The 14,471-nt window shown below is 39.8% G+C and overlaps 1 protein-coding gene across 1 annotated transcript in view; it reads left to right on the forward strand.

Moving 5' to 3' along the window:
* CDKL5 (cyclin dependent kinase like 5) overlaps window positions 1-14,471 on the forward strand; it is a 150,637-nt gene that overhangs the window by 110,081 nt on the left and 26,085 nt on the right. The window contains exons 11-12 of the mRNA XM_077816462.1: window positions 8,186-8,266; window positions 11,442-11,602. Coding sequence (XP_077672588.1) covers window positions 8,186-8,266; window positions 11,442-11,602 — 242 coding nt within the window. The remainder of the gene's footprint in view (window positions 1-8,185; window positions 8,267-11,441; window positions 11,603-14,471) is intronic.

Raw genomic sequence — 14,471 nt, forward strand, 5'->3', positions numbered from 1 at the left:
ACAAAGATAATACGTTAAAAGTTTTCCACAGTGTAAAGTACTATCCTGCTTCACCTCAGTTCCAGCCATCCAACATAAACTTTATTGGATTAATGCATTGTAAAATGTTACACTAAGGAATGGAATAAAGTATATTTATTTTGTAGATTTAAAAACTCAAAATTCAGAAAGACGGTGTGATGTTAATGCGATTAGCATAGGGCTGGGTTTAATGAGGACCTATGTCCTAATCCTGGGCCAGTGATTTACTGGTTGTCCTTGGGCAAGTAACTGCCTCTTTTTATCCCCATTTGTTAAATTGGAAGAATAATACTTACTCACATACCAAACAGGGGTCATGTGAGAATTAATGAGGTAATATCTGTACAGTGCTTTGAACATGCAAAGTGCTGTAAAAATGTTAATTATTATGATATTTAGTAATTCACAGATGGGAAGCTTAGATAGGCAAGAGAGCTGGAGTAGCTCTTTCCTGAGTGGAATGTTGACATCTTTTCCAACTGCATATACACTATATGCTTATTCAATAGTTTCATAGCGGTGGTACAGCTTCCCTTTTGAACAGCGTGAAACACTTAAATATAGAATTAATTTTGTCCCATGCTACCAAAGTGCTTTTAAGAAACTGAAGTCCTCGTAAAGATGCTCTTTAGAGGTTAATAATTATACGATGCATATATTGGGAATATGCAGATCTTGTACACAAGCCAGGCCAGCATGATCCATTCACAAGAGTAGGCGCCAGACTAGTCTGTGAAATTCTCAGAAGAAATTCATCCATCCATCTCTAGGTTTCAGGAAACCCCACATTACCTTAATGTACTTACCACCATCATGTACCATCTTCCTGTCTAGGATGGGCGCTTACAGCAGTATTTTAGACATTCCGATAATATGCTCCTCCCCCTCCACATAACTTTTTCCCTTCAGTGGTGCCATAGACTGATCCCCTGAACATCCTTTCAGTCTCAGTCATTCACCACAACAATTCCAGGTCTCCTTCACTGTCTCGATGTTTTATTGTATTCCTCCAGCAGGCCACGGCCTGTAGTGTTGTTTATATCTATATTTACAATCAATAGCAGCTTCCCCACTTGCTTCTAAGGAATAGTACTAGCAGCATCGAGTCCTGTGTACATCAGCCATCCTTCAGGCTCCCTGCGCCTTTTCCACACTCCTTCCTGTCTGTTTTATATAATCCTAGCTGCTGGGGTTGCATCCCCATCAATTACCCCTCAGCTCTAGCTCGGCTGGTGGATGTTAGAGTGACAGGGTGCTGAGTTAGTTCCTGGCTCCGGACACCCTGTTACATCTGTGCCTTGAGGAGCAATGGGTGGCCTCTCTACCACCCTGCCTGAGGAAGAAGACAGATGTCGCATCTTAAAGACCCCAGGAAAGCAGCATGGGAGCAGAAACAAGCCAATGCCCACCCTAAAGATGTTAACGAAGGTCCCAAGATCTAAACAGAGGCAATTACTCCTCACAGAAAACAGGGCTGACAGTGTAGGGCTCTGTAAACATTGTCCCATAAGTAAGTTGAGGTACATGCAAGTGACAGAATTGGAAAAATCCCTAATGAGAAATAGTTTCTAGATTCTGTGTCACCTTCTCTCACAGATCTGACAACATACATCTCTCTAGTGGCTCCTTGTTCAAGAGGCTACCAGATGTCAGTTATTCCATTTGAAGACAGGAGTACTCTCCACCTGGACTCTCATCTTAAACAAGTTCTTGGAGAGTAGAATCTGAATGAGGTTCAGTTTGTTCTAAAAATGCTCCTTTTTGGCAAAATGGTGGCCCCTTCTGGAGATCCTCTTGCATCTTGTTGAACTATAGCCTTGGCTACAATGCTATACAATCTATACATGTACATTGTAAGATATACATTGTATATCTATACAATGCTATACAATCCATCTAAGGTGTGCTCTGAGATCACATAGCAGACTTTCTATAAAAAATGTAACCCTGACACTGATAGTAGGCAACCACCAGTCTCGAAAGACAATGGTGTAAGCACCAAAGTCGTTCAGTTACTGTGGGTCATGCTACAGTATCACAGTGCCGGACTAGCGTATGAGATCTGCTGTGTTTTCCTATTTGTTCTCTTCACTTTCCTGCCCTCTCTTCAGCCCCTTTGACTCCCTAGTTTAGTGCAACCCTTCAGTGTGGCCTGTTGCTAGCTGCATCTGCCCAGCTTGTGGTATCAATGCTGAAAAGTTTAAGTCCCTCTTCAACCCGAGTCTCAATTGTCCCAGTGGCCTTTGAGCATCTGCAAGTTCTCCATACAGGAGATCCTTTGGAACGCATCCATTGTTCATCCAGTACAGATGACCAAGCCATGCAGATGGCCAAACCTATCACTGGTAAACCACTGTAAAATGAAAAAATAAAAATAATTTAAAGATTAATAGTGTTGAGACTGTGAAGATAGTGAACATGTTCTTTTTATCTTCCCTCAAAGTTCACATAATAATGCAATTTGTGAACAATAATGCTAGTAGAACCAAAGAAGAAACAATGTAGTTTCTCTCCTATATGCTCAGACTTGCTGATCTCAAATGGAAAAATATTTATAAATTGTCTTTGGATAGAATTGAATTATTTTAAAAAATCTGATAATATTTACAGTGAAGAAGCTTTACTAGAGCTCTGGACGTGAGTGAAGGTTGAAGAGTGCATATGAGAAGGTAGTACTTAAAAGTAGCTTTACAAGACTTCCTGCTCCGAGCCTGTTCATGCCAGGCACCCAGGGATAGATTCACAAAAAGGACATAGGCACCTAAAGTGGCAGTTAGGAGCCTAAGTCCCATAATCAGGCCCCACTGGGATTCACAAAACCCCTGCTCAGCAGCCTCTGAGCCCCGGAGGCACCTAAAATCGCTCGGTGCTTAAATTTTTGCAGTAACAGTTCTCTAGAATCTATATTTTTGCCTATGAGAATGCATGCTGCATCCCCCTGCCAGGCATCCAGACGATTAAGTCCCAAAGCTTGCCCAACGCGATGCACAAACTGGGAGCAGATAAGTATTTCTTCACCTAATTTGTCTGTGGGGTCCGATCTCGTAAGCTTCACCACACCTAAGTTTCTTTGTGAATCTAGCCCATAGTTCTCTAGGTCTTTCACTTTTTTTCCAGAGACAACTGTGCTGTATTCTAAAATTTTCATACATTTTTGTATTTTGCCTTTACTTTTTTGTTGTTGTTGTTTCTTAGGAGATGCATCTTAATCTGTTAACTTAATTTTGTTTGTTTCTGGTATTCTCAAGTTATTTCAGCTCTTTAAAATATAGTTCAGCATTTTATATGAGCATACATTAATCATTGCTGATGTTCTTTGAGGGGGTACAGAATAAGTGTGAGTGCCAATGAATGCCAAGTATTCCATATTCACAGGATTTTTACTTTAATGCAGTTGCTCAAGCATTGGAAGAAAACAGAGTTTAATTTACATTATTGAAATAGTTTATGGCAGGTTAATCTCACAATTACTGCTCATGTTAATGGAGACTTAATGCAAAACTTCCTGCACACTACTTTGGAAATTGTTCAGCTGTGTTCAACTGTTAACAGAATGTCTGTGTTTACCTCTACCAAATCTACCAAGTTTTAGCTTTGAAAACTTACCCTGTGATGTGTAAACAGTACTTACTGAACCATCACACTGTTCATAGGTTCATTATGTAATTTTGGCTATTATCGATATGCATAAAATACAACTAACACCATTATTGGTGTGTGACAGTAGAGTATTAAAAATACCTTTAATCTTAATTGTATAGTTCAGATGAGGTATGATTAGTGGTGCTAGACTGAATTTACATAAAGGCCTCTGGCAGTTAAGTGCTCAATTCCTATTAGAAATCAACAGAAGTTGGTCACTTAAGTCCCTTAAGCCCACTTTAAGATCCCAACCTTAGATTCTGATACTGAAAATACTTACATTTTTAAACTTAGGCACGTTTAAGTTCTCCTTCAAGTGATTGTGCACATATACGTCCCACTGCAGGTGTATGTGCACTCAAGGCACTTGGAGTCAGAGATATTTGCCAGCAATACCACTAGGAGTCACACGTGCTCCATATCTCCAAACGCTCTCAGATGAAGGCATAAAATGGGTGTGTCTGCCACTTCCCTTTCAGTTCCTTCTCACTGCCCATGGGGAGAGTTGGAGTTCCCCATGGTATTTGCATTAGTTAGCCAGTGTTTCAAAATTCCTATAATGTACATAGTAGTAGCCACTTGATTTGCCTTGGTGAGGGCCAGGTGAGGGGGAAAATGCCCTATTTGTACCTCCTTCACCACCAAGACACAAAAAAGAGGGATTTCTGCCTCAAAGTTCACCTTATGAAAGACCATGTGTCCCATGTCGGAACTGAGCCCTGACCCCGAGGTAGCAGATTCAGAGTCCACGAGGAGCACCCCTCCCACTGCCATGATTCAAAGTGTAAGTCTGATGAGAAAGGTCACCCTTCGCCCTCACCACTAGCCTCCTTGAAGCGCTCCAAGCATTCAGTTGCTGACAAGTGCTCTAAGTATTGGTCTTCTCCTAAAAAATTTTTCAGGAAGTCTGGTACCAGTTCAGGACACGACAAATCTAGGTACTCACCAGTTCTTGTATGAGGCAGCACAGTTGATTCCACCTGTTGAGACCGGTGTCTTCACCCTTACCGGCTCCCTCTCCTTCATTCCAGCCGATCAAGTCTATCTCAGTACCAATGTTTACCCTTTCAGTACTCTCTATCTGCAGCCCTTCTTGTTGGTGAGGGATCTTCTATGTCTCTCCCCCAGCTGGTTCCACTTAAAGCAACTTTGGTGTCTTTGAAATCACTAACGCACTCAGCACCTGTTATGCCGGTAGCAGTCACTTTGTCTGAATTCCAACCACCTTGACCCGCAGTTTTGTTGGTCCTCCGGGTGTCTCCATTACACAGACCACCTCAAATCCCAGTGGGGACCACTCCTCTCTATTCCGTAGAAATCTATGTTTCTTCTTCGTTCTTTGAAGGAATCTGAATCACCTTCAAGGTCTTTTAGATCATCTTATAGATCTCCTACCAGGGTCAAGGGAACTGAGGGACCAAGACTGGTTTCTTTATGCTGGCTGGCTCCAGCATGTTTTCCCCCACTGTGAATGACTTGGATAATGCAATATCCTCCATGGTCTTATTGGTCTTGGGCTATCCCACATGACTTTTTGGGTGGTTACAGATGAAGCAAGATCAGAGAGCAATATTAACAATAATAAATAATAAAGTGGCCAGTCTTAATGATCTAGAAAAGCCCATATTATATATCACACTGATGCAGGTAGGGGTTCTGAATATGTTGGGTGGACTGTGCTATCTGAGATGCTATCTACTCATTATGACCGAGAAAGCCTTTCTTGACAACTTTTCTAGGTCATTGTGTTGTACATAAAGCAATTTATCTTTGCCATCTTCTCTGTGTAAAAAGTTCAGGGATGTAACTTTTGCTTTCTATGATGGGCTGGACTAGGTCCAAAGGCCCCCTGGTGGAGACCTCAGGGTTCTGCCATACCCCAGGAAAGGAGCAGTGGAGAGGTCCTCCAAGTGTCCTACAGTGGTTGTAAGGAAGCAACCAGTCAAAGGGGCTGCTGGAACGGCCAATCAGGGGCCAGGAGGGCCCCGTAAAAAGGAGAATCAGAACAGAACAGTAGTTAGTTGCTCTTTGGAGCTGGAGAATAAAGGATTGCATGCCTGGGTGGAAGAACAGCAGGACTATGGACAGCTAAGTCTGTTTGCAGGGACTGGGGGAGCAAGAGGTGTTCCTGGCTGGCTGTTAGGACTAAGCCAAAGACAGTTTGCTGGAAGGGACTGGAGGAGTAATGAAAGAAGTCCTGGCTGGCTTCGGGGACTGAGTAGGGACTGAGCCTGGGGAGGGACACAGAAAGATAGTGTCTCCAGGGAGGAAGTCCTAGGGATACAGCCCTATACCATGACTGGACTGGTTTAAAGACCGTGGATACACCTAACCAGGGGGGCGCTTGCAAGAAGTGGGTGCTGATCCTGTTACACTTGTCTATAAATATCCCATTATATACATTTCTGATTGTGCCGCTACTGATATTGAAGGATTGCTTTAGCTCAATCAAGATTAGAGGTTCTCAGTCATGGCTTTTTGAGTTCCCCTTCAGAAATTTAAGAGTACCTTCAAAAAAGGGGTGTGTGTGTGTGTGTGTGTGGAAATTTTTTTAATCCTTTTTACTGTTTCTCTGCTCATTTTCGTGTCCAGCCAAAGAGTTCTTAAGACGGCCATTCTTGAGTCTTTACACATGCTGAATATTTTCTATATCAGAAAGATTAAATTATTTTTAACCAAGTACCAAACAGCACTCAGTAAGGTGGCCTGTACTATTGGTAATGATTATGTAAATACTGAGGTGCAGAAGTTCAGTCATTTAGGTCATGTTTGGGGGGATATGACTAGGGATAAACATCCCGTTTTTCATAGCATCAGCTTAGTTCACTGGAGCTCAACTAGTTTTAGCTACTTGACCCCTGCCTTTTCCCTTTCCTTTGCATCATTCCCACCTCACCCACACAACTCTTGTCTACTCAAGCTTTCGTTGTCAATAAACAGCAGCGACAAGAAATTGTGTGTGTTGATGGTTACATATTGGTTTTTATTTTTAGTACTGGGAACATTTCAAGTTAAGTAAATTATTCCTGGAAACTCCTGTCCTCCCAGTAATGAAACTCCATACTATTAACATTAGCTATTTAGAAGAGTCACTTTCACACTCTTGCATACTATGTCGCAACAAGAAAATAACTTTAAAAGATTTTTGATACAATCAAAATTTAACCAGTATATTCATTCTCTCTCTCTCTCTCTCTCTCTCTCTCTCTCTCGTTATTTATCAAACATAATTTTCACACTTCTGGAAAAGAGATTGAACCTGCAAAAGCTAGCCCTGAGTCTTGCACTCCTGAGAATTAGTTGTGTGCATTTTGAAAATCCAAGAAGCATAACTTACTGCATTTATGGTTCTTTTCATTACCCTAATACCAGGAAAAGATCTTATCCATAATACTGTAACTTTCATGAAAATTACACCCCTTCTGTTAAGTTACCATTTCTCTGCTCATTTTCAGGTCTGTCTAAATGTCTACCATTGGTGAGGTTCACTTTTTAAAATTGTTATTGTTATAGCCCTTTCTTGGATGATGCAATCATATTTTTCACCTCTGTGTTCTCTAAGCTCTCATAAAAACCTATAAGGCCCCACTTTCACACTTCAGATAACAGTGATGAGCCTCGTATGAGAACCTGCGATTTACTTTCCCCATCTTCAAACCATCCATATCTCTCTTATCCATTTTTCTGGATAATGGGGTCTGGGCTTGGACATAGCCTTTGATTGGCTTTTGCAAGAGCCTAATGGACAATGCCCTCAGGGTCTGTGTTTACTGCATCTGTACAGTTGCCAACCCTAGACCAGCTAGAGTTAAGGGAGTGATATTGAGTCTTAACACATTACAATATGGGAAATTATGCAACCAGTAGTCTGCTGAGATCCAACAAAATTAGTTCCAGAAGGTTCTTGGTAGACTTAATACTTGGAAAGAAGATTGGTTGTTCTATTTCTAGGTGATCTTTTTTACCCAAAAAATTTCCAAGTAATCTGTTTAATCCTTTATTAATTAATTCAATACCATTCATGCTCAAAATGGGATTATTTTCAGGTCAAATTAGAACATTTTGGAATAATACCTATGTTCATCTTCCTTGTACTTCTCCCATTATTAGCTTGTTTATACCTTCCATATTTCTATCAATCGTAATGCAGCGAGAGCCATTTGTATATCTAACTGGATTATTTTAGTCACTGATAAGAAGATCTAGTTGAATATCTTGTTCCCCAAGGATCGCTTCCCTTGCTCTGTTTGATTGAATGGACTGTTGTACATATGGGTGTATCAACAGAAAATTGTCTCTTTAATGCTATTGTTGTGTGGTGTTTCAGGTACCACTGTGTCCACTTTAACGCACCTGTTATTTCACATGGTACCCCTTTGACTTCCTTCTCTTGCTACTACCGACTCTCTTTTGGTGTCTACTGGTTTGACAGAACAAGCAGTGTCTAAGCCACTTCCCTTTATACAAATGTTTTGGTGATTTACAGACACTGTACATTTATGCTATATTCTTATTTTTACAGTTCCCAGCAGTCAGCCATCCTCAGTCTTTGGAGAGAAGATATTTAGGAATTTTAAGTGGTGTTTTGCTTGACCTTATGAAGGTAGGAAAAACCTGCATTATTTGTTTGTGTATATTATATAGGCAAAGTTTGCAGTGACCACTAAATTTATATTCCCTAATACATTCCCTTTTTAAAAAGAATCTTCTGAACTTGTTTTGATAAACTTTAACAACCTCCACTGTTTCCAGCAGATCTTTGATATTTCCTGGGGGAAAGCCCTGAGGTGAAAAAAATACCTTTTGCTATTGCCTTGAAATTCTGTTCAGATTTGGCTGAGTTGTAATCTGCTGAAAATCTTCATTTCCCTGTTCTGTATTATACTTGTTACTGCCTGATTTTGGCAACATGCCGAAAACAGTGCACATTCCAAGCTTGGGTCCCTACCATCACTGCAGCACCATACACTGTACTGTGAATAGTTAGGAGCCGAAACTCAGCCTGGCTGATGTTGGAGCAGCTGTTCTAGCAGAGGTGGAGAGTGAACCATCTTGGCTCCTGTCAGCCACCCTCCCTTCTCAGCATTGTAACTGATGGGGCACTACATGAGACAGGAGACCTTTTCCCTTCCTCACCTCCCACCCCCACTTGATGGGAGTGAGATGGGAATTCCTGAAGCAGAGACAAATACAAATAATTCATCATGGTAACCAAGATAGCATGAGTTCTAAACTCATCTTGAGACTCAAGGGCCCAAATCTCATCCATTGAGCCATACTGCCTTTCAGAAAAGAGTTGCTCATAGCTTTATCCTTTTCTGTGGAGTCTAAAATTGGGCTACTTAGGCATAATCCACTCTCTGTGTCTTGTGCATCCCCCTTTAGTGGCTGCTTCAAAGAGGATAACAGTTTTTTCCTACTGTTAGCTAATGTAATTAGCGGAAGCACAATTGGTAGCAGTCTGTGTTGCAATGCTGAGGACTGAAACGCAGTGGTCATGATGCATGATAGGAAGGGTGTTTGTAATAAAATTTGTCTTTACCCATCTTCTTTCTTATAACTTTTTTTTTGTATGTTCTTTCCTAGATCTTTAAGTCATTTGGGTTGCAAAATCAAGCACTTGAAAATTAAGAAATGCCAGAATTAAAATTGTCTGTGAAACTTTAATTCTATCTTTCTTGTGTGTATTCATGGGCATTATGATATGGGTTTTAATTATATGACCTCCTATTATCTTTTCCACAGGACTCTTACCTCATTCAGTGCACGGAGTGGGTGGTTCTCAGGGGTTGTTCAGAGAATGAGGTTGTTGTCTGTAGAACCCATGGAGGTTAGAAGTGTGTAAAGAATGGGACTTTGGATTGCAAGAGGAGAAATGATGGTTTTGTGGTTAAGGCAGGTGAATGCTACACAGGAGAATTCACTTATATCCATGCCTCTACTGCAGACTTCCTAAGTGGTGCTGGGCAAATCACTTGAAACAGAATTTTGACATGTAGCCCCTATTTCTATGTGCCTCGGTTTCTACATGCCCAGACACCTGGATGCCCAGTTGAAGCTATGGATTTTCAGCCCCTCTGGAGTAAGGGGCTGTGTCTGGAGCAATGAGCACTATGGTGGGAGTCCAGTGGCCCTCAGTTCTAACCCTCGCTTCACCAGTGAATTGCTGTATTGGCCTCAGGCTCTTTGCCTTACTTTCCCCATCTGTAAAATGGGGGAGAATAATACACTCCTCTCACAGGGGACTTGTGAAGAAAATTCATTAGTATTTGTGAGGCAGTCCAATACTGTACTGATGAGAGCCATAGAAAAGATCAGAAAAAAATAATTATTCAGTGCATCGTATGGTGCGTAGTACAGGCAAGTCTACGCATTATACTATGAGGATAAAAAGAAGCCTCATTTCCTGAGCACCATCCATCCTGTGCACTGAATGAAGCAAGAGTCCTGTGGAGGAAAAATAGCATGTGGTCGTGTAATTAACAGGGTGTTATAATACACACACACACAAAGGGGCTGAATTAAGGTTACACAGGCACTTGATTCTGTCACTTCCTAACTTTTAAGTGGTTGACGATGCAACATGAATAACTTTATTTTAATATAGGTTTTGTTTTGTGTTGTATGTATGTATTTATTTATTTATTTCGAAAAAGGTAAGGGATGCAGAAAGATAAATTATGAATATAATACATTTATCCTCACTGATGATAGTATATGTTCTGTTGAGTCAATAATTGCTAAGTGTGGCTCTGATCCTGCAAAGACTTATGCATGTGTTTAACTTTAGTTTCCATGAGATTACTCACTGTTTGTAATGAAACAACTTTACATGCTCTGAGTAATATGTTTGCCTTCATGATCCATCATGGTATGTATTTGTTCTAAGTATGAAACACAGACAGCCTTAGGATATCTTACTACTTTTTAGAAGCTGTATTTTTATATAAATTACCAATAATTGTTGAAGGATAAAGGAGAACATAGAAATAATATGTTCTCTGTTCATAGTAGACAAAATGTCCTATTTTAGTTCAAGCATGAGTATTGTGTTTGCTTATCATATTAACTTACCACAACTACTAATATATTTCTTACAGAACTTGTGTGAATAGCAGTCATAATATGTTGCAAGTTAGTCAACCCAGTTAGTTTCTAACTTTATAATTAAATGTTCATTCTCTAAATATCAGAAACGGTGTCTGTCTTCAGAAATAGAACAAACTTCACAAAACTATCATAGGAATTTCCTTCTGACTACTGTAGATGAATTCCTGAAAAGCGTTAGTGAAATCATAGCCCCATGAAACAATGACAAAAATCCCTACATTTCTCTGTGTGTGTGTGTGTGTGTGTGTGTGTATGTAAAGTTTTAAAGCATATTTTTATAAATAGCAAAGCTCTTTGAATGAACTTTGTTTATCAAACCTCTTTTATTATGTATCATTTTTGTGTGTATGTTTATTGCTTCTGAAAGCGTAATTGTTCTTCGCTCTCACACTTCCATGGCTTTACCTTGCAATTAGAAAAAGGGAACTGAGTTTCTTAGAGACCTGTGCAGCTCAATATTGAGATGAGTTTAATACAATATAAATGGAGTGATGATTTGCTGTTAAATGGTATATTAATATAACTGCAAATTATTCAAATTATTCTTGCAGTTGCACATAATAATCTCACCGAAACTATTGAGATGAAAATGTTATTGAGCTACAAGATTTGCTGTGACTGGTTTAAATACTAATACTTGTTTAAAACCGAGACTTTGTTTTCCAAAGAACTTGCTGAAGCTGGATCCAGCAGATAGATACTTGACAGAGCAATGTTTGAACCATCCTTCGTTTCAAACTCAGAGACTCTTGGATCGTTGTGGAAGTTCACCTTCACGGTCAGCTAAGAGAAAACCTTACCATGTAGATACCAACACATTATCTAACAGGTAAATACAGTAACCAGATCCTCATCAGCTTCATTTGTTACATTTAATGAGTAAGTTTCTTTCAGGTTTAAATATTAAATCATCTTCACAAAAAGAACACATGTTGTCTGATAATTTTGTCATATTGGTATGGTTTTCTATATCTAAGCTTAACAGGAGAGATGAAGCCAGTTCATCCCTAAAACATACTTCTTCCACACTCACTTTTGGTAATTGATTAAAGATAAGTTAAAGGCCCAATTACATAAAATTAAAAAAAATTGTGTGTGTGTGTGTGTGTGTGTGTGTGTGTATATATATATATGTGTGTGTGTGTGTGTGTGTGTGTCTTTTTTTTGTAATTGTAATAAAAATATGGGGCTGATAGCACTGCCTGTTAAACATGCCCAACACTCCCCATTATAAGTCTCTGTTTTCAGTTGCTTACAACTTTGTCAAACTTCAACCATTCAAGCTGAAACTTTGTTTTCTAGGTGTCTGCCTGTGGCTGATATTTTTTTTAAAAAATTCAGCAAAAATGGTTCAGCCATTTCTGATAATGAGCCTAGGGTTTGCCCATGTTAAAAAAAATTGCCTTGGAGCAGAGACTTAAAATTTGGAAGAGGGGTGGCATTTGTGACAGGGATGTGCCTTTTGTTGTTCCTGTGAAAATCCACCGAAATTTGGCCAGTACATAAGCCTCTGAAAAACTACATTTCACACATGATCAAGTATAGACTTCTGAGATGTTAGAGACAAGGTGGGTGAGGTAATATCTTTTATTGGACCAATATAAAAGGTTGTTACAAGGAGAGAGAAAATTATTCTTCTTAACCTCTCTGGGTAGAACAAGAAGCTTAAATTGCAGCAAGGGCAGTTTACTTTGGACATTAGGAAAAACTTCCTAACTGTCAGGGTAGTTAAGCACTGAAATAAATTGCCTAGGTAGGTTGTGGACTCTCCATCATTGGAGGTTTTTAAGAGCAGATTATACAAACGCTTGTCGGGGATGGTCTAGATAATATTTAGTCCTGCAATGAGTGCGGGGACTGGACTAGATGACCTCTCGAAGTCCCTTCCAGTCCTACGAGTCTATGAACTTCTCAGTGAAAGACATTACCTCAGCCATCTTCTCTTTCTAATCTCCTGAGACTGACATGGCTACAACACCACTGCAAACATTAGATTTTTGGCAGCTAGATTCCCTGGAGATTTTATCTGATCTGGGCATGCTCCAGCCTGGGCCTGAGCAGGACTCTCTCTACAATAGCAGCTGAGGGCTGGTGCTGGGTCTAGATACCTGAACTGGGAGCAAGGGAGACAGACTCTCCTGTGCTCTCAATAATCCCCCTGTTGGGTCCAAGCAGTGTGGAGGAAGAAGCTGTCTGGTTCAAATACACAGGGGATAAGAGCCAGACCTGCCGTGACAGGGAATAGATTGGGAAAAAGAGACTGGGTGGCGGGTGGGTAAGATTGGGACTGGAATCCAGGGAGGGAAATGGGCTTTGTGGGTGGTCTGGGAGTTAGTAGTTGGGATAAGGGTGAGATCAGCTGTGGAGCTGGGCAGGAGACTGGGACTGTCTGCACAACAAGACTGGGACTGAGAACGATGCACAGGCAACCTTAATCTTGGCATTTCTTCACTTTTGAGTGCTTGATTTGGCAATTTTAATGTTCTTTTAACATAGTTTTTGGTGTGCAATACATAATATACATCTAAACTATGAAATGATGATCACAGCCCAAAATTACTCATTACTCTTAGGTTATGATTCATTTTGTGTGAATATTTGAAGCAAATTCAACTAGTAAATTAGAAATCTGAAATTATTTTTTAAAAAAGAAAAGACCTTTTATTTTTTTTTAATTGTTTTTGTGAATAAAGGACTTGTATCTACTTTTTTAAATAGCCCTATAATATGTGATATTGATCAGTCCTTCTCTCTTAAAAGTTTGATCATGTAAATCTAATTTATTTGTAAGTGAAAGAGATTAAAAAAATAAACCGCATTATAAGCATTTAATTCCATAAATGCTTCTAACTCTGTTGTGGAAGATGCTAGATAAAAATAGACATCATATGCCAATGTGTAAGAATATATGCATAGCATTTTATATTTCATACCTTTAGACAGATGGGGCAGATGGATGAGGGAGCTCCAGTCAAAAGCAGGGTCCTTTGTTGTGATTGACGCTAGGAGTTCTGGAGGATAGGCATTTTCCCTAGTGGCACCCTTCCAAAGGTACACAGAGCAGTGATTGATCTCCTCTAGATCTTAGACCATCTGCAGTCACAGGCCTTTTCTCTTGCACGCCTCATACGATCCACTGAAATTGAGCACCTGTATTCTTCACTTTGAGATCTGGGACAGCAAAGTTCATCTTCTGTAACCATCTGAGATGTGCAGGAGAGAAACTCTGTTGTTCTTATAGGTGCCTAGGAGATCTCCTCTTCTCCTGTTCTGCTCCTCTTGTGCACTTTTGAAGGCATGATGTGGAAGAGATAAATCTAGCCCTATAAAAAACTTTGTGCCCAGTGCATAAAATTTCCCATGTCAACCTGATTAAAGCTTTCAGGACTCCTTCTATTTCTTATATTTTAAAAAAAGTTAGTTTAAGGTTGCTGAAGTAATTATTATAACCCTATGCAAAATACATAACTAGATAATGAAAGCATTACCATAAAATTCTAAGCATAAAAAGGATAGAAATAACCAGTTACAATTATTTGCATAAAAATTGTATCACCTTTTCAATCTATCCATTGTTTGACAGCACTGATTTGGCACTTCACCCTGCACATTTCAATAATTGTTACATCTCATATATAAGATGTACTCAAGAACTGTTTCACCAGAACATAGCTATTCATCTCCTGCCCCTTTCTCCC

The sequence above is a fragment of the Eretmochelys imbricata genome, chromosome 1 (assembly GCF_965152235.1).
Source record: "Eretmochelys imbricata isolate rEreImb1 chromosome 1, rEreImb1.hap1, whole genome shotgun sequence".
NCBI classification, from domain to species: Eukaryota; Metazoa; Chordata; order Testudines; family Cheloniidae; genus Eretmochelys; species Eretmochelys imbricata.